General features: G+C 36.5%; 1 protein-coding gene across 1 annotated transcript in view; it reads right to left on the bottom strand.

Moving 5' to 3' along the window:
* Positions 1-21,675, bottom strand: part of KCNU1 (potassium calcium-activated channel subfamily U member 1) — a 117,035-nt gene that overhangs the window by 2,502 nt on the left and 92,858 nt on the right. The window contains 4 exon segments of the mRNA XM_058193984.1: positions 1,209-1,409; positions 9,925-10,046; positions 12,722-12,794; positions 14,552-14,697. Coding sequence (XP_058049967.1) covers positions 1,209-1,409; positions 9,925-10,046; positions 12,722-12,794; positions 14,552-14,697 — 542 coding nt within the window.

Genomic DNA, 21,675 nt, shown 5'->3' with positions numbered 1-21,675 from the left:
TAAAAGTAGAAGATCACAGCTCAAAAAAGGTGGGTTTCCCACATCACTTCTTGGGAAAATAGCAAGCTAAAAATTATTTTCAACTATTTCCAGGTTTCTGTAGATATTTCCAATATGGTATTTTCATTTAAAAAATATTGTGAAGGTATGATCCATTATAAAACACACACTTTTTTGTTAGATTCATCAGTATGGTACTGAACAGAACACACAACTGGCCTAGGAATTTTTTTTTGGGGAAAAGTAAGAAATAGCATTGGCAGTTTCTAGCAAATATTTTATGCAAAGAATTCAAACATGGAATGCTTACTGTGCTTACTGTTTACTGTGTCCAAGTGCTCCTAACCATTAACCTTGATGGAAGCTTTGTCTATTGGCTACAGTAAAATGTTCTAAATACTCCCGCGAGTAGTAACGGGAGCCGCTCATGGCTCCCATGTAACATCACTGCTCCGCGGTCTGCACTGGCTTCCTGTGGTCTTTTGGGTGCGCTTCAAGATTTTGGTTACCACCTTTAAAGCGCTCCATGGCTTAGGACCCGGGTACTTACGGGACCGCCTGCTGTTACCTTATGCCTCCCACCGACCGGTACGCTCTCACAGAGAAGGTCTCCTCAGGGTGCCGTCTGCCAAACAATGCCGACTGGCGGCCCCCAGGAGTAGGGCCTTCTCTGTTGGAGCAGCGATGCTCTGGAATGAACTTCCCCCTGGCCTACGCCAAGTGCCTGATCTTCGGACCTTTCGCCGTGAGCTAAAAACATACTTATTTATTCAAGCTGGACTGGCATAATGGTTTTTTAACATTTTAAATTGTGTTTTATTGTGGTGGGGTTTTAAATTTTTTAAATTTTAAATTTAAATTTTTATACATTGGCCTTTTTGTAATATGCTTTATTTTAATTGGGATTTTAATTGTATATATATATTGTGTTTTATTTAGGCTGTACACCGCCCTGAGTCCTTCGGGAGAAGGGCGGTATAAAAATTTGATAAATAAAATAAAATAAATAAAATAAATAAATGCAAATCTTGATTTCAATATTCTGTTTAGGATCAGCTTTGCAACATTCAAGCATGTCATCCAGAGCCATATAATTATAGTTAACTCATGACTATCAAATGCTTAGCTTTCTAACTCATTAGACAATTATCCAAGAGAGCAAAATGGATTAGCTTGAATTAAATCATCTGGCATCTAACAAAACTTACCAGCAGCCCTTCTATTAACTGTGGATCATTTATTAATGTTAAAAGAGCCAGTTTACATCTGTTTCTAAATCCCCAGGAAATCACACTGGTATTATGGCCAATCAGTGAAGTCTCCTCTGCCAAATATTCTTCAAGGTCTGGGTTGGTCCCACCTGTCACCAGCGTCTGAAGCAAAGCCAGCACATGGTAATTATGGTAGGTCTGCAATGAGAAATAATAGAAGATCAAAGAAAACATTTGTGTCAATCAGATAAGAGAAAGATTTTGAAAACTCAGTTCACCCAGAATTAAATGACCAGGCTGTAAACTTCACCTGATTGGCCAATCCCTTTCATATTGATTTGACTGCAAAGGAATCTGCAGATATGCACTTCTTTTTTTAAAGACATGCATTAACAAAATCAGGGTATGGACTTCTTGAGTCTAGTTGTGTCAGGCATGAAGAATCAGGACCTCATGTTAAGTTCCTGTTAAGCTGATGTATTGCTCATGCCTATACAGAAGAATATAGTCAACTAATAGCACTAAATTGGCACTAGATAAAAGTCAATGGAATTCAAGGGGGCCTGGACTTGGATCACTTGTTGGAACATAATGACTCTAGACTGATTCCTCTCTTGACTCTGCCCCCTATCTCTGCCTAAGACAGAAAGAGTCATATTTTCCAACCTTCCTTTTCTTCTTTATATGTTTTTCTGTTCTTCTAAGAAACTAAGACCACCTCTTATTATGGTCTCAGACCAGAATTACAATATTGAAATAAAATAAAATAAAACAGAACAGAACAGAATAAGATCTAGGGGGGTGTCATGACAGCAGAGTGCCAACATCTAAAGGGCTGCCACAAAGAAGAGGGGATCAACCTATTTTCCAAAGCACCTGAAGGCAGGACAAGAAACAATGGATGTTTCTTGTTAGACGGACAAGGGAATTTGAAATTTAAACAAAAATTTTTAGAACAAGGAATTAAAATAGATTGGTAGCCTTATTTACAGATCCAAACAAGATACAAAAAAGATTCAGAACTATATAGATTCCAAAATGAACAACAAGAAATGGATAAAATATTAACAGGGACTGATGAGAAAATAATTACCAAAATGTCTCCTCAAATTTAAAATGGAGGAGGAAACAATGAAAGAAACAATGATAATTTGGGTGAAATTTTTTGGATATAATATAGAATTAGAGCATTGGGAAAAAGTATGGGGAACAAATTATAAAATGACGTCAGCCGCCTATAAAGAGAATATCTATAAAATGTTTTATAGTTGGCATTTGCCCCCTGTGAGATTGGCTGAGATGTTTCCAAACAACCCACTGCACTGTTGGAAATATAACCATCAACAAGGGATATACTACCACATGTGGTGGACATGTCCCAAAGCCAGAGATTACTGGTTAAAAATTTAAAAGTGGTTGGAGGAAATGACTGAGCAAAAAATTGACATGAAATTTCTTTTGGGGGTTATAAGAAAAAATGAGTAAAGATATTCAATATCTCATGCTCCACATAATCACCGCTGCCAGAATTTCATTTGCCCAAAATTGGAAACAACAATATGTTCTATCAAACACCATGATTATAAAAAAGGTGCTAGAGTGTGCAGAATCAGATAAGTTAATGATGGAACTCAAAGATAGAGATGAAATGATTTATTACGAAACATGGAATAGGTGGTATAATTGGCTGGACAAGAAACAATGGATGTTTCTTGTTAGACGGACAAGGGAATTTGAAATTTAAACAAAAATTTTTAGAACAAGGAATTAAAATAGATTGGTAGCCTTATTTACAGATCCAAACAAGATACAAAAAAGATTCAGAACTATATAGATTCCAAAATGAACAACAAGAAATGGATAAAATATTAACAGGGACTGATGAGAAAATAATTACCAAAATGTCTCCTCAAATTTAAAATGGAGGAGGAAACAATGAAAGAAACAATGATAATTTGGGTGAAATTTTTTGGATATAATATAGAATTAGAGCATTGGGAAAAAGTATGGGGAACAAATTATAAAATGACGTCAGCCGCCTATAAAGAGAATATCTATAAAATGTTTTATAGTTGGCATTTGCCCCCTGTGAGATTGGCTGAGATGTTTCCAAACAACCCACTGCACTGTTGGAAATATAACCATCAACAAGGGATATACTACCACATGTGGTGGACATGTCCCAAAGCCAGAGATTACTGGTTAAAAATTTAAAAGTGGTTGGAGGAAATGACTGAGCAAAAAATTGACATGAAATTTCTTTTGGGGGTTATAAGAAAAAATGAGTAAAGATATTCAATATCTCATGCTCCACATAATCACCGCTGCCAGAATTTCATTTGCCCAAAATTGGAAACAACAATATGTTCTATCAAACACCATGATTATAAAAAAGGTGCTAGAGTGTGCAGAATCAGATAAGTTAATGATGGAACTCAAAGATAGAGATGAAATGATTTATTACGAAACATGGAATAGGTGGTATAATTGGCTGGAAAAGAAATCTAAAATCAATGCATAGTGACTGTTAAGAGAAGATATTATAGTGAAAATCCAATATTTAATGTATAGTAGGTATGTATATAATGTATTGTTTATATGAATAAGTATGTAACAAACAAAATGCACATGTATACAATTGGCCAAAGGATAAAATGGATATTACTAAAGATGCCGGTATTGGAAAGCTGTAAAAGTGCAATTAAGATTTTAAAGATGTAAATGTTGAATAAAAATAATTTTTTAAAAAAGAAACAATGGATGGAAACTAATCAAGGAGAGAACAAACCTAGAACTAAGGAGGAATTTTCTGACAATTGGAACAATTAATCAGTGGAACAACCTGCCTCCAGAAGTTGTGTGTGCTCCAACACTGGAGGTTTTTAAAGAGAGATTGGACAACCATTTGTCTGAAATGGTATAGGTTTCCTGCCTGAGCAGGGGGTTGGACTAGAAGACCTCCAAGGTCCCTTCCAACTATGTTATTCTGTAAAAACACAATAGTAGACTATAATTAGTGGTAAGATCATCAATGATCAGCCAATCTGCCTAATTTTACAGACTGTATAGCAGAATTTAACTATATTCAAAGACACTGTATCATACTTATGTGATAATAACAGCTGTACATAAAAGATGAGAATTTTCTGGTATTGTACTAGGTCAGGAGTTATAAAATGGGTCCATGAATCCTTAAAGAGGGTACAATATAACAGGATATGAGCTGTGGTTTCAGTGGTCTCTTGTTCACAGGGGCACTATCTCAGCTCATATGGGACTGCTTTGTATTGGCCCTCCAGAATGTGTATGGAAAGAACATTACAACATGTTGGAGTTACTGCTCTCCAAAACTTAAGAAGAGATATATAAGTATATCACTCATTTATTTATTTATTTTATTTATTTATTTATTTTATTTATTAAATTTTTATACTGCCCATTTATGAAGTGGGGGGAACTTGACTGCTCAAGAAAACATTCTTATTCTTAACAATAGCAATCTTGTAAGGTAAGTGGTCTGTTACTGTCTTAAATTTACCCAGTGGTAAGTCAAGTAAGGCATTAAAACTGGGCTCCTTCTGTTCTTACCCAACTATACTGTTTTAAATAAGCCAGTATTTTGAAAGGGAAGTTTTTATTGAATTTGGAGATTCAAATAATTTATTTGAACTGCTTCCTACCCTGCTGCTAAAAGTAGTCCAGCTATGATCATATTCCAATTGTGATGAAAGCATTTTTCATCTATTTTGCATACACAATAAACCCAACTGAGTTGAATCTGGAAATCTCAGACCAATTTTTAGATTATTAATAAGAAAATAGAAGCAAGCTGGTGAGCAGTTTTGAGAATACAACACAGTTTAATTTGGATGAACGGCTAACTACAATTACTCCAGAAAGTTCATGTCAACTTTACTTTCCCACATCCCATTTTTATATTTTTTAAATATGAATAAAAAAGCTGGAAACCTGATTGTTCTGAGATGTGCCTATTATAATAAAGTTATTCAAAGCAAGCTATTTCTGAATTTTTTTGGATCTGACAGACTGTTTTTCCCAAGTTTCCAGCAAACATATTTTGTGATTCTAGCTGTAGTTCTTGAATTGAAAGATTTTGTGTGTTGAAATGAGTCCATAACACAATGAACATGTTGCATACACATTCACTATTAAATGTGAAATGCAATACCTTCTACTATACAAATGCTTAGCCATGGTTTATGGGTTCTCTATGGTTAAGGGACTGCTATTTCAATTTAAAACAAGACAGAGAAACTGGAGTTCCAAATTTTAGTTAGTGCTAGGAAAGCTTTATGATTAATATAGATTTGGATGTCATGTTTAGCCACAACTAAGAGTATATGAGATCGTGGTATGATTGTCAAACTGGCAGCCCACAGGCTGGATGCAGGCCATGCCCACCCAAGCTCCATGAAGGGAAAAAATGCCACGAAATGTCATGTGTTGGCAACGTGACACCGCAAGTTTGACACCCATGGTATATGCTTTTTAGGTTGATTAACCAGAGATATTAAACATGTTGAATAATTTTCTGTATTTTTTGGAGTATAAGATGCTCCAGAGTATAAGACACACCTTAGTTTTGGGGGAGGAAAATAAGAAAAAAAGAATTCTGTCTCTGTCTACCAGCATCCATCAGTATTCGTCTGGCTAGCGTCCTGTCAGTGTGTGAGACTGTTAGGAAACTGAAACAGTATTTGCTGTGTGAGCAATAAGAAAGGAGACAGCAAGGAGCCTGGGAGTGGCTTAGGTCAATTGTTCTAAAGCTGCAGGCTGTGCTGATCTCTGAAACTAAAACTGAAACTGAAACTCCTCTCTTCTGCTTATGTTTTGCTTGCTGCTGCAAACTCTGACAGTCCTTGCAGCAAATGGCAAACAGCCAGGTCAGCTTCAGCACATTATTGCAGCCTGATTCAGCAGAGCAGTTGATTGGCAGGTGGATCGGCCACCTGGAATTACCCCCCAATCAGCTGTTCCAGGCTGCAGGGATTGCCATAGACCATCACCTTCTCCGTGCCTCGCATTTTTAGCTACATTTGGTGAATAAGACGCACCCAAATTTTCACCCTCTTTTAGGGGGGGAAGTGTGTCTTATACTCTGAAAAATACGGTATTTGTTTCATTACCCAGTAACTGCAGATATCCAGAACACTGTAATAAGGTTTTGATTACTGTTCCAATCAAAGAGAAAGGATAAGGATAGAGCAGACAATAAGTTTTCCTTCGTCTGTGAAGACATAGACCATTTTGGTGAGTAGTACTCCATTATTTCAACAGCTGCATCAGCATTTTTATAGATGGAATTATCCAGTATTATCCTGAGTACTAGGTCAGGTTTATCTTGCTCAAAAAGAATTGGCATTTTACATACTTAGCTTTATACAACTGAGCTCTTTAATATTTCTTGGCTACATTTCTTTTTTTAACATCAAAAGGATTGTTGCATTCTCTGATTTGGAAAAAAATAGAAGGATTTGTGTGTCACCTGTGTCCCTCTATATTTTATTTGCTGAGTTAAATACATCATTGGAGTTTTCAGAATAAAAAGGAAGACAAGTAGAGAGAGATCACTTTCTATCAGAATATTCCTGCAATTTATTTATCCAAAGTTCAAGGGTTCATTACTTGCAGCTGTACCAGGCTTTTTCAAAGTTGCTGCTGCTGATTATTATTATTTGGTAACCAAAGGAAACAATTATAAAGCATATGGGGATTAATCATCATTCAGATTAATTAAATTAGAATCATAGAATTATAGGGCTTGAAGGGACTTTGGAGGTCTTTAGTCCAACCCCCTGACCAAGACAGGAGACCTTATGTTATCCTGGACGAATGACTATACAATGTTTTCTTGAAAACCTCCAGTGATGCAGCACCCACAACTCCAGAAGGCAAACTGTTCACCTGATTAATTGTTCTCACTATCAAGAAATTTCTACTTAGTTCTAGGTTGAATCTCTGATAAGTTTCCATCATTTATTTTTTTTGTCCTGCCTTCAGGTACTCTGAAGAATAGATTGAACCCCTCTTCTCTGTGATAGTCCCTCAAGCAGGGGTGAAATCCAGCAGGTTCTGACAGGATCTGGAGAACTGATAGCAGAAATTTTGAGTAGTTTGGAGAACTGGCAGATACCACCTCTGGCTGGTGGGAATGGAGATTTTGCAGTATCTGTCCTCTGCCACGCCCACCAAGCCATTCCCACAGAACCGGTAGTAAAAAAATTTGGATTTCACCACTGCCCTCAGGTATTGGAAGTCAGCTATCAGGTTACCCCAATCCTAGTTCTCTTAATTAGGCTAGATTAAATCAAATTAAATTTAATCAAATTCATTTTTGTCCTGCCTGCATACATTTTTTTGCAAAGTGGTACATTACCTGAAAGTAAGTTGTAGCCCTGACAAAAAAGTTGGCTATCATTGCTTTAATATATTTTTAAAAAGCACTTTATTAAAATGTCAAATATTGCATTCTTACTTACAGTCATATTATGTTGAGGAAGAGCTATTCACTAATTAAAACACTGTAAAATGGCCATTGTACCAGTATATCATCAACATTCTCTTTGAATTATATTTTAGCAATGCTCAAGAAAACATTGTAAAATCCAACATAAATAACCTATTTAAGTTACTGCTAGTAGTGTTTTACCAATAGATATCCATCATTCTTTCTAAAAAATTACAATTGTTGCCATATGTAACTTTCCCTACTGTATACATTTCACATGCAACTATTTTGAATATTGTTTTGCTTTGTAAGGACCTAGTTAGAATATTTTGCATGCATCTCCCTTAAATATACCCATTTTTGTTTGAATGTTTTGAGCTGAGACATATTGAGAGAAAAATGATAGTGATTCTGTGATTTCATTTCTGTCTATTCCATGACAGAATTTTGGCAGCTGATACCATTTCTCCTGAACAGATATTTAACAGATTTCATTTACATTTCTAGTGAAAGCCTAGCAAAATTATACATTACCCAGTTCTGGTGGTTTTCGGTAGCCAATAATGCTGTAATAAAATCCATAATGTAAACTTTTCATGAGCTATATGAAGACGTATGTTCTGAGAGAGTCTTCCTAATTTGTATTAAAAAAAGGAACCAGTCTCAAATCCAGTGGCAATTTAACCCATAATGTTGGTTTCACCAGTCAAAAACTTGTACTGTTGACATTAGATGTATGTCTGTTGGATTCAGCAAAGCCACCCAGTTAATGACCATTTGTGGACTAGGAGTGGAAAGAGAACAATTAAGGATTGGCCCAAAGGTGATTAAAAAGGCAATTGGACTTGCTTGGTTTTTTTTTTCTTTGAAAAGTTTAGCTTCTCATCCAAGAAACTTCTTCAGTTCTAATTGCATAGTAGAAATGGAAGGATTTATATTCTTTGCAGTCATCTGGTCATTGGCTCTCTGAGAGTCATTGAGGCCCTTTGGGGATTTATATTCCCATCTTCCCATTCCCCATCATGCAGTTAGAACTGAAGAAGCTTTTTGGATGAAAAGCAAAATATTTTCAAGGAAAAAGAAAGTTCAGTGACCTTTTGGCAAAAGCACTTTTGGGACAATCGTGACCTGGATGATTGAGGATTGGGTTGGAAAACCTGCTTATTCCCTTAGAATAATTTGCACTTGGACTGCAAATTTTTCAGCATCATGGTCTGTGTTGAGTCTCAAGAAATTGGCAATTCTTAATTCAGTGACAGCTCATGACCCGTATGTTCTCCAGTTCAGAAGGAAGTGTTGACATTTAAGTTACCTAATTCAGAATCAATTTAGAAATCAAGAAATGGCCTGGAAGCTCTGTCGTAATATAGTATAGCTTGTCTTGACACTGCTCTCTAGATGAGAAAGAACACCAGGGAAGACATACTATGAAGAAGATGCTGATGCTGAGCCAATAACTAGGCCTACATCTTCAGCTCTAGACCTAATAGTTCCTGATTTAGACCATAAGCTTCATCTATCCAACTCTCATCAATACTGAAACAGCAATAAGAATATTTACCTATGTTGAGAAAAACTGAACCTGGCAGGGTGAATTAGAAGTAACTTGTTGAAGGAAACAAGACATTATTGGGATTGCCTATGCTTAGTAAAGTAAGAGAGTGTTGAAATTTATGAAATAATGGGACTTGCTGGTTGTTGCCTGTCTGTGAAGACTATGATTTGTGTTCTAGAATTTCTATCTGCAAAGACCTTCAAAATGTAACATTTTTTTGAACTCTTATTCTTGGGTTTGATCCACTGGGTAAGTAAACATTAGTATTATTATTATGGTTGTTATTATTATTATTATGATCAGTATTATCATTAATACTTTGTATAAGCAAATTTATACAAACAATACACTGTATATTAAGCACTTATGTATTTCAAAGAAAAAATGTATAAATAAAATTTTTTAAAAAGAATATCAGTTATAGTGGTCATGAATATCTGGATAAATATGTCTGTCTTTTTGGTAAATTAATGTATTGTATTGTAATAACATATGGTACTTTGACTTGGGTTCTCTTGGCTAGGTTAGAGATAGCTATTTTTAGATAAGGAAACTTAATTCAACTGAACAAGGAAGATCAGTTTGTAGTTCTGACAAAGTTGGAGAAGATCAAGGAGTTAATTGAGTCATACTACAGAAAAGGACAGTTTAATAAGAAACTTGAACTGTGTGACTTTTCAGGAACTTACTGCGCACAAGAGAGAATCCAAAAAGCTGTCTGAAAACAGTGCCCCTTTGGATAAGTTATGGTTTGATTTGTCAGAGTTTTCCATTCCACTCTGTTGAAAGAATTGTGCATTTGCAGCTACCTCTGTAGAAGAAAACACCAAAAAACAAACATGCAACACAAGATCAATTGCTTGCATATATCAGCCTAAATAAATGGAAATTATAAGTTGGGAAAAACTCCACTAAATCCATTGCTATAGCATGAAAATGCACACAAGTAGTCCTCAGCTTATAATCAGTAGTTTAGTGATGGTTCAAAGTTATGACAGGTACCACAAAAGCTACTTATTATCCAGTTTTGAAGTTCCAACATCACTCCTCTCCCATCACAAGACTGCATTTTGGGGACTTGGCAACTGGCTTGCATTTATGACCATCTGCAGTGCCTCATAGTCATGTAATTTACAAAGTTTTTGCTGGAATCTGGTGTCTTCTTCCAGTAAAAGTAATGGCAGATGTTTATGGTAATGGAAAAAACCATTTGTTAGCAAACAATGGGTTCTCTTAATAACTGCCACAAAAAAGTTGCAAAATTGGGTCTAGTCACCCAATTGATGACCCATTTTATGATTGTTGCAACTTATGACAGTAATTGCCAGGCTCAATTGCAGTCATAACTCAAGGATTCCCTGTATTGTGCCAGTTGCAAAAATTCTCCTCCCAGAGTAGTTTGATGGAAAAATTTACTTTAGAAAGCTTTTTAAGGAAAATTGTATTTGGAAATATACACATACGTGCAATATATATGTATTGTATGTAAGTATGTAGCCAAAGATATTTGGGTGACTTTCTTGTTCTTAATTTTATTGTTTTTGCTAGTTGCCTTAGGTTGCATGGCAAATAAGTGGCTAGGTAAATAAGTAAAAATAATACATAAATTGGTTTCCTGATGGCCTCCAATTTTTCCAGATTTTCAATATATTCTGGGGAAAGATTTCATCCTAAAGATTTTGTGGATTTAACGTTTTTATTTCCTTTCTTTTTCATTTCCACATTCTTCTGGAGAAATTCTGAAAATTAGTCACCAGTATTTTCACTGCAGATTATCATATTGTCTGGATATGGTATATATACTAGTACGCTTTAATTTAATTACATAATGCATTAATTTATTGAGATCAATTTGTTTCCCCAGTTCATATAATCTTAATACTGGTAATGTTGGTTTGTGCATCTCACTATTATTTCCACCAACTGGCAGGGTTTCATACCAGAATTTTCTTCAGCCCTGTCAGAAATGGCAAGAGGCTGATTTTCAATAGGATGCGAGGATATATTCTCCCATTAAATCATGGCAGTTTTTTCAGAAGTTTAAATGTTACAAACTAGGAAACAGAGAGCCAATTTGATACAATGATGAAGGCATCAAACTAGAAATAAGAAGACCAGTGCTTTCTGGAATGACTGAATGACTACACAACACTGTGTTGAACAATCATAGTAATAAGTGCTGCAAAGCATCTGCAGAGCCTCTGCAGAAACCTTGCTGCTTTGAGGGCATTTCTGCACACTCAATGACAAAAAAGAAATGAGCCTCCAATCCTCCATTGCCCCAAACAGACAACAGCTTTTAGATCCAGATATGAAGCTATATCAGTCTGGTGTAGTAGTTAAGGCATCAGGCTAGAAACAAGGAGAATTGAGTTCTAATCCAACCTTAGGAACAAAGCCATCTGGGTGCCTTTGGCTAATCCTTCCCTCTCAGGCCTAGGAAGAAGGTAAGGACAAACCGTTTCTGAAAAATTATTGCCAAGAAAACTGCACGAATTTGTCTACAAATAAACAATATTTAAGGCACCAAAAAGAGGAGAGAGTGGAATAGAAGTATAGAATATAGGGCCGGTTTAGCTCTGCCTGGTAAGGCCTGTTATTAAGAACACAAAGCCTGCAATTACTGCAGGTTCGAGCCCGGCCCAAGGTTGACTCAGCCTTCCATCCTTTATAAGGTAGGTAAAATGAGGACCCAGATTGTTGGGGGGGCAATAAGTTGACTTTGTAAATATATACAAATAGAATGAGACTATTGCCCTATACATTGTAAGCCGCCCTGAGTCTTCGGAGAAGGGCGGGGTATAAATGTAAACAAAATATATATATATATATATATATATACCTCATCTTCTATTTTACATGGGGGGATCAAACTATTTTCCAAAGCACCAAAAGGCAAGATGAGAAACAATGGATGAAAACTAACCAAGGAGAGAAGCAACCTAGAACTAAGGAGAAATTTTCTAAAGTGAGAGCAATCAACCAATGGAGGAACCACACCTGCTTTCAGAGGTGTGGTTCCTCCATTACTGGAGGCTTTCAAAAAGACACTGGACAATCATTTATCTGAAATGGTATAAGATCTCCTGCTCAAGCAGTGGGTTGGACTAGAAGACCTCCAATGTCCCTTCCAACTTTATTATTTTATGTTCTAAGTCCACGTGAGCATCATAACTACACCATTTAAAAAGCATCATTCTGGGTGTACCCACCCTTGGGCAGGAGTGAGAGAAAACCCCTCCAAATGGAAAACTTTTGTTTAGCTTCCTGCTGAGTTTTTGTAACACTTCATTATATTTATTCTCCTGATAAGCCATTGAGACGTCTTTAAAGTTGCTGAATTAGCATTTAAGTCAACCCTTTTATTGTTCTTTGGACACGGCACGCTGTCACTTTCTATCTGCAGATTCTAAAGAGAGCTGGCAGTAAATAAATAATGCATCAGGCATATTGCTTCGTGAAATTTGTTCCTAAAGAAAAACTTACTAAGCTCAGTGATGACAGAGATCCGTTTGGAAAAAGTGCGTGATTGAACTCCAATTGAATCTTCATTGAATCCCTGTGGATTAACTTTTGATATCAGTGTAAGAGGGAGGGGGGAGGGGGAGAGAAAAGAAACAAAGAAAGTCAGGCATAAATATAAGAGGTTCTGAGTCTGCCAACAAACGCTTCTTAAACATTATTTAATGCAAACAAAGAGACATTTCTTTGGCCTTCAGTTCAGTTTCAGAACTTCATTATCTTGGAAGCTTTGCAGAATTACAAATGGGACTCATTTTGTCCAGGCTGTTTTTCTTTTTTCTTAATAAAGAAAAAAGTTTAATTCACTTCTTAATTAATGTGCTGTAACAAATGCAGCTATTCAATAGATTAGGTTGTCTCTGATGTTGCGGTATTGGACTTGGTTTTAAAATTGGAAAGGCATATTTTGGTGGTAAAATGTTTATATGAATGGCAATAAATTCACATGATTAAGTGCAAGGCTTCTTAGCTTTACCTCTCCCCCAACCCTTGCACAAAACAGGAAAGGACTGATAATTACATATATGCAGTGGTGGGATTCAGCCAGTTCGCACCACTTCGGGAGAACCGGTTGTTAACTTTCTGAGCAGTTTGGTAAACTTGTTGTTGGAAGAAATCATTAGGGCAGAGAACCGGTTGTTAAATGACTTGAATCCCACCACTGCATATATGTAAAACAGACAGATTAGAGAAATGGTCAGACCTGCCCCAGTCTGATCCTTAGGGAAGAAAAACCCTAGACTCCATTTAGTTGAAGTGAAAGGTACTTTTACTAAGAGATGCTGGTTGTAGTAAAGTCAGACAGAATCTGAGTTTCCCACACAACAGGACCAAACCATTTCCTTCAGTCCCATCCCTCCCTCCATGATCAGTCCAAACCCAGCCATGCTATGCCATGAGGATGTTTTGGGAATGCTGAGGTGTTTGGGCTAGTAACTTTTCACACTCAAGGCAAATGCCTTGAAGATGTCTGGTATGAACTGGTTCCACATTGATCTGCTTTTCTTCGGTTTTCATTCCCCTTCACGAATCCCCACACAAAACTGCATAAAGGTTTATTGCCCATTTGTCCTCCCCTCATGTCTCCCACCACCACCAGTCCTTTGATGGCAGGACACCAGTGTGGTACTAAGACAAAAATAGTGGACCTGACAAACACAGATTTCACAATTTCCGATCAGTTATGTGGGTCCCTCTTTAACTGCTTTTTCAGAGATAGTGCCAAAACTTTATATGTTCAGTTCCAATTTGGCTACTTGATTTGCTCACTGCTTGCCTTAGCCTACCAACAGCATTGCTCATTGGCCCTCTTAAAGGAATCTGAACAAAAAAACATTGCCATCACTTTCTTTTATTTCTGTTACAATGCTTTAAACTACTGCAACATGATAGGCAGTAGCAACAAACACACATATTTATATCTCTTCTCCCCCACCCCCAATTCATTTCTCTCAAGAAAATCCCAGGAAAATTCTCTTCTTCCCCTGATTGCAATGACAAATCATTTATCCTACAGCAGTAGTTCTTAGTCTGTGGCTCGAGAGCCACTGAGTGGTCATAATGTAATTACAGGGTGTCAGTGAAGGCTTGAAAAAAATGTTAGGATTTAAATCTTGTGTTAAGTCTTGGGGGTCCGTGGCCATGGTCTGTGGCCACAAAAGGTATTTAAATGGGCTCCATGGTGAAGAAAAGGTTGAGAATCACTGTCTTACAGCATACTTCCATGCACTCTGATGGTGTGTCAGGAATTGGAAAGTTATCAATGTGGAAAATCCATTATCTTTGCTGATCTACCTTAAGAATATCCTTTTGCTTTTTACTAAAATCAGGAAAGTTATCAGGAAGGGAGAGACGTAGACATTTCTGGGGCAATTTGAAGAAGTTTGAAGATTGAATCTCTGCTTCATCCTGAAAGGGAGTTTTAAAACACCTAAAGTCCTCTAAAATGTAAAAGAAAAGATAAAGTTTTTTCCTGTACAGTCATGTCTGACTTTAGGGGGTGGTGCTCCCTTAGCTGAGGGAGCCAGCGTTGTCCAAAGACATTCCTGTGATCATGTGGCAAATATGACTATATGCTGAAGACACACAGAACACTGTTACCTTCCCATCGAAATGGTACCTATTTATCTACTCACATTTGCATGCTTTCGAACTTCTAGGTGGGCAGAAGCTGGGGCAAGGAATGGGAGCTCAACCTGTCATACTGTGGTTGAGTCTTGAACTCTAGCTGTCAGCTTTTATTTTTTTATTTATTTTATTTGTCGTAACAATATATACAAGCGTTGCATAAAGGATTATATAATATATAAACATATATATGAGGAGAAACAAGGTACTATAAACATATATATACATAGGGGAAGAAACAGTAGGACAGGAACGGTAGGCACGTTTGTGCTCTTATGCACGCCCCTTAGAGTCCTCTTAGGAAAGTGGTGAGGTCAACCATGGATAGATTTTGAGTAAAGCTTTTGGGGTTATGAGAAGAAACCACAGAGTCAGGTAATGCATTCCAAGCATATACAATTCTGTTACAGAAATCGTGTTTTCTGCAATCTAAACTGAAGCGGTTGACATTGAGTTTAAATCTGTTGGTAGCTCTTGTGATATTGTTATTGAAACTAAAGAAGTCATTGACAGGAAGGACATTACAACGGATGATTTTATGAGCTAAACCCAGGTCCTGTCGAAGGTGACGAAGTTCCAAGTTTTCTAGACCCAGGATATCAAGCCTGGTGGAATAAGGTATTTTATTGGTTTCGGAGGAGTGGAGAACTCTTCTCGTAAAATATCTTTGGACACGCTCAACTGTGTTGATATCAGATATATGGTATGGGTTCCAGACAGGACAGCAGTAATCAAGAATTGGCCTAGCAAATGTTTTATATGCTCTGGTCAGTAGTGTGGTGTTTTTTGAAAAGAAGCTACATAGAATTAAGTTAACAACTCTTAGAGCCTTCTTTGCTATATAGTTGCAGTGGGCTTTGGCACTTAAATCGTTAGATGTAAAAACTCCAAGGTCTTTGACAGGGGGTCATCTGCGAGGCAATGTCCATCAAGCATGTACTTTGTGATTGGGTTCTTTCTTCCAATATGCAAGACTGAGCATTTACTGGTTGAGATTTGTAGTTGCCAAATTTTAGACCAAGCAGTTAGATGATCAAGGTCCTTTTGAATTGTGGATGTATTGTCAGTGGTGTTGAAAAGTTTGACATCATCAGCAAAGAGAACACAGTTACTTGAGATATGATTACAAAGATCATTGATGTATATTATAAAGAGAGTTGGTCCAAGAACGCTACTAACAAGCTCAGCATCTTTAACTGCTGAGCCACTGCACCTGTCAAAGTCTTCCAGGACACCCCCAAAGTAGGATCAAATTTGAAATATTCCAGCCTTAATATATTTTTGCAAATTCCCATTCTCCTTATATTCACATCTTTTGGCCTGTTGCTCTAAATTGGAACCTTCACATTTGCCTCAAAATGTCCTGTAAATATATATAATAATAAATAAAATAAAATAAATAAATAAAAATCCAATTTTGTCAATAGTATGTGTACGTGTGTGTGTGTGTATGATTTTTATTTATTTATCTTATTTAGAGACCACCTGTCTCCATCATAGAATGACATTAAAAAAAGGACAACTGCAATTATTTCAACACAAAGGAACAAGCTAAATTTATGAAAAAGGGAGGAAAAAATTACACATTTGATTGACTTAATCGTCTCTTCTAATTGTTTTTTGACACAAAGCACACACTACCCTGCACATAAGCCTTGAAAATAAGGGAAACATTCCTTACTTCTTAACTTAAATCCTTAAAAAAAAATTGCAGTAATTATTTCTCTCTCCAATATGTTAATGACAAAAGCAAGGTCATACTGCCAAGGTGGTAATAAATTGGATTAAAAGTAAAATTGGCTGTATAAGCAGGAATTTGGGCAGTATTAAACATGTTGGTGGGATTGCTTTGTCAAAAGCTAAAGGAATTAAAAATAGACACTGGCGCATCCACATACTGTAGACAAATGCAATCCAGGGGGAACTGTTATGCAGCCATTAATCCAGTTTATATGTCAATGAACCTATAGCAGCCACTCAGCAAATTGTAAAAACAGTCTGAAGAGATGAAAGGATTTCACACATGCTATAAGAGGCTCCTAAAGACAGTGAAATTATCAGCATCTCAGAAAGAGGATCTACACTGCTTAAGTCAAATCTCTTTCAAGTCAGATTTGACCCCTGATGCCTTAGGTGGACACATCTGTGCTGTTACCTTGACAACAAAACACATAATTTGCTATTGCTTTTTGTGAAACCTGTCTGCCCCTGCCTTTGTCTTTCTCTCTCTCTCTCTCTCTTTCTTCTATCTATCTATCTATCTATCTATCTATCTATCTATCTATCTATCTATCTATCTATCATCATCTCTATCTCAATATCTCTACCTGCCTGCCTGCCTGCCTACCTACCTACCTACCTACCCACCTACCTATCATTTCCTGGTTTAATCTAAGTCAAAAATAAATTTATATCCAAAAACTAACCAGGGCTGACTATGTTTAGCACCCAAGTCCAGATACAATTGACCACCCACAGCTGAGATCTGCAATTGTTTATTAACTGTGATCACTTTAAGGCATTTTACTGATTTTTGCATTCATTGCATTCATTTTGTTAAAATATCAGATAATTGATCACAATTTCATTGAAGAAGGATAGGACAAAACTGAAATGTTGAGGGTAGTATTCTGGGATGAGCTAATATTTATTAAGGCTCCTCCTCCCATTCTGGAGAAGCAAAGGACTACTTGACATTTGTGTGCATTTATGATAGGTTTTTGTATTACTGACATATTTTGGGTGTTTGGTTTTTCAATAATTTTTGTTCTCACTTATCTGAATTGGGAAGTCTTTTGAAAAACAGGAAAAGGTTGATTTCAAGCATGTAATTAAATACGAGTTTTCCAAATGGCATTCATAGAATTCAGCAACTGGAATTCCCTTTCGTTAGTTTTATTCACTAGTGTCCTTTAATTTATTGAGAATAATCCTTCTGCAAAAAAATGTTTAAATGTCCACGATTGGATCAAACTAATTAAGAATCATTGAGGTTTTGCTTTGGCTGTTTTAAAGCAACTTCATTCTTGACACAAGTAACTCTGGAGAAAAATAGCAAGATATGAGAGGTGAAATTTAATTACCGAGTTAAAACCTGTACATATAACCTGCAGGCAATCAAGCTTAATATATTCCTTTTTCAGGAAACCACTCCAATTTGTCTTGTATATTTGAGACTGTTTAGATGTCTAGTCCTTCTGAATCTTTAGAATATATTTGAGACTGAGCCAAACTGTTTTTACTTTTTTTGTTTATTGAGACATTAGGATTCTATGATTATGGTCATGTCTATATATTTAACAACCTAGACTTATAGATAATCATAAGCCAAAGTATTGTCCTTTCTAGCCAGTGCCTTCACATCAGGTATCTCCATCAGGTTAACAACCTAAGCAACCCTTGTAATTTATGGCAACCCATATTGTAAATATTCCTAAATGTCAGAGGAATATTTTAACCAAAGAACTATCGGACACCTAGGATTTGCTATCATTTCAAACTGATAAATAGCTACCTCATAGCTGCCCTGTGGTGCATGTCTAAGAAAATATTCTTTCTTCTTTAAAAAAAAGAATGTAAAACAAACTACTGGTGTTTTCCCTCTCTTAATCTTTTTTCCTTTCTATACATTTGTGAACATTTTTTCCAGTTTTCTATGTTAAAAATATCAAAAGACAATTTGAGAGGTAATTGTTAAAAAAATGCCCCCTCCCAAATATCTTCACCATCAACATACCAGTAAATCTCTTATGTCATTCAAACCCCATTGATTTGTAACAATAAGCTATCAGAAATTCTTCAAGAGACCCATTTTCCTACATCAGGGTCCAGAGCCTAGCACATTGAATCAAGAATTCCCAACAAGATTCCCTTAAAACACGAACCAGAAGTAATACAAGTTCTGAAAGAACATTTTCAGAAATGACTTTTAACCACTGAATGGTAAAATAGCTCAGAAACAAGAACAAATCACAACTACCAAAGAGAACTGTACCAGCCCTGACATTAGAGAAATCAGCTGCCTTGGATAATAACACAGCAATTCAGGCCTTATTTCCAAGCCTTCAGACCTGCTCACTTTGATATAGGAGGGATCTCTATATGCCATACCATAAGTTGTGCCCTGCCCCAGAAAACAAACAAATATAGTGGAAGACCTTATCACTCTGCCAATGTTGAAGGATCAACTGCCAACAACTTGAGTATATGGAATGGAATTTGCCTTGGGGAGCAACATAGTTTGGTTTGACATCAGAAAAGAAAAATCTATCATCTCAGCAAGGTTTATAGATTAATGCTGCTCTACAGTTTGTTAAAAAATGTTTGGAAAATCAGGAAGCAGAGGACTCAGCCCTTTCTTGCTGATATGTCATCAAAGCCATTTCAAAGGCTTCTGATTATTTCCCCAATGACCATGGAGAACATTTTCTCACTCTAGAAGTCAATTTGAAGCGAATGTGGATACAGAGCTTCTAAGAACCCCCAACTATGGGATTATAGGAGAACAGACAGATTTTCAGCTTCAGGTTATCCAGCTATAAAATGAAATGATCAAGTATCATTGAATGTAAAAGAACTTTCTCTGCCTGATAATTAAGAGACCATTCAACAGAGAATATTAGGATAAGTATGAGAATTATGTGTGTTTATTCAAATGCATCTTATTGAAAAGACACGTCCTTTGAACACAGAGGGTCTCAGTTTCAGTTCCCTATATCCCTCTCATTGAAAATTCTCAAGTAAGAAATAGTGAAAGAGTCCCACTGATGGTTCCTGAGAGCTCTTGTTGATCAGACTGGATAACAGAGGGACAGGTAGGCAAAGAAATTCACCTGGAAAAGGAAAGTATATCGGAAGATAATTCAAAAATCTAGAAGAAAGTAGATGAAAATTTCAGTAAGAAGATTTTTTTAAGCATCCACTCATAGTTGGTTACATTTTTCTTATGTCAATATTTTTACTCCCAAACAATATACATCACCTCTACCTGAAATTTCTCATCTTGGCAGGGTGCTATTACAAAACATTAGTTAATTATATGTTTCTACTGTACATTCAAATTCCAGTATCATATTAAATTGTCAAACTAAATTACTATTGTATGTTTAGTTTATGGCAAAGATTATTTAGTTCAGTAACTAAGTTTGCCAATCTGAATTTGATAAAACATGACAGGGTACTAATTAGAGTAAAACTGAGGAAAATCTTTTTTTTCTTCCTTTTTGTAGAAAGCTTCAGTGACCCACACTATCTATATATGAATTTAGACACATATTAGATAAGGATCTGTATCATTGTTCCCTATCTGTATTTTTTTTTTCCTTTATGAATCTCCTGTACTTTTAAATAGGTAGCAAAAAGTGGGAGTGATAGATTTTGGGCATTCAATGAACTCCCACAGCACAGAATTTATAATAGAAATAATTTTCAGCATTGTACTTTTGTTGCCATTATTTTGCAATCTTTTGGGTTTTAGCTTTTGAAAAAAAACTAAAAAGCCCCAAAGGTGCTTTTTCAAAAGGCAACTGGAGTTTCTTTGTTTTTCATTGAAGACATTTTGCTTCTCATCCAAGAACCTTCTTCAGTTCTGACTGAAGACCTCAAGAACTTCAATCATAACTGAAAAAGCTTCTTGGATAAGAAGGAAAATGTCTTCAAGGAAAAACAAGGAAAGTCCAACTGCCTTTTGAAAAATCACCTTTAGGACAACCCTGATCTGGATGACTCAGAATTTCCATAGACAAACCACTCAAGCATTTTTAAATGGGTGGAAGGTCTGCTCCTTGTAATAAGTTCATTACAAGGCGACTAAAGAATGCCTGAGGGTATCTTGCATTTCATTTTACAATCACCTCTACAGAATCTGAAACTTCCTCAACTTAGCTACCCTTCAGTTCAATCCTTTCCTCATCAAGAAACGAGATCAGCCAGGGTTACTGGCAAGTTAATAAAGTCTTATCAGCAATGAGTCCCAGCCAAAGCAACTACCTCAGAAGAAGAAGAAGAAGAAGAAGAAGAAGAAGAAGAAGAAGAAGAAGAAGAAGAAGAAGAAGAAGAAGAAGAAGAAGAAGAAGAAGAAGAAGAAGAAGAAGAAGAAGAAGAGGAGGAGGAGGAGGAGGAGGAGGAGGAGGAGGAGGAGGAGGAGGAGGAGGAGGAGGAGGTGGTGGAGGAGGAGGAGGAGGAAGAAGAAGAAGAAGAAGAAGAAGAAGAAGAAGAAGAAGAAGAAGAAGAAGAAGAAGAAGAAGAAGAAGAAGAAGAAGGGGACAATCCAGTGTTGTTCCAAAGCACATAGAGAATGAAGTTAAAAAAACCCCCTTACTATCTCAGAAATGGAGTTGAGATTTCAAAACAGGTAGATTTGTAAAATGGAGTTGGTATTTCAATACAGGTAGTCCTCGATGTACAACAATTCATTTAGTGACCGTTCATTGTTAGAACAACACTGAAAAAAGTGACTTATGACCTTTTTTCACACTTACGACCAAACATCAAATGATCAGATGCTTGGAAACTGACTCATATTTATAATGGTTGCAGTGTCCCAGGGTCATGTGATCACCTTTTGTGACTTCCTGACCAGGGAGGTCAATGGGGAAGTCGGATTCACTTAACAACCCATGTTATTAACTTAACAACTGTTGTGATTCTCTTAACAAACCTGGCAAGAAAGATCATAAAATGGGGCAAAACTCACTTAACAAATATTTCACTTAGCAGCAAAAATTTTGGTCTTAATTGTGGTCATACATGAAGGACTACCTGTATTTTGTATTTTGTTACAGGTTTGGCTG

This window comes from Ahaetulla prasina, chromosome 9, assembly GCF_028640845.1.
Source record: "Ahaetulla prasina isolate Xishuangbanna chromosome 9, ASM2864084v1, whole genome shotgun sequence".
NCBI lineage: Eukaryota > Metazoa > Chordata > Lepidosauria > Squamata > Colubridae > Ahaetulla > Ahaetulla prasina.
Note: the sequence above shows the minus strand (reverse complement) of the source record. Positions and strands in the feature narration are given on the sequence as shown.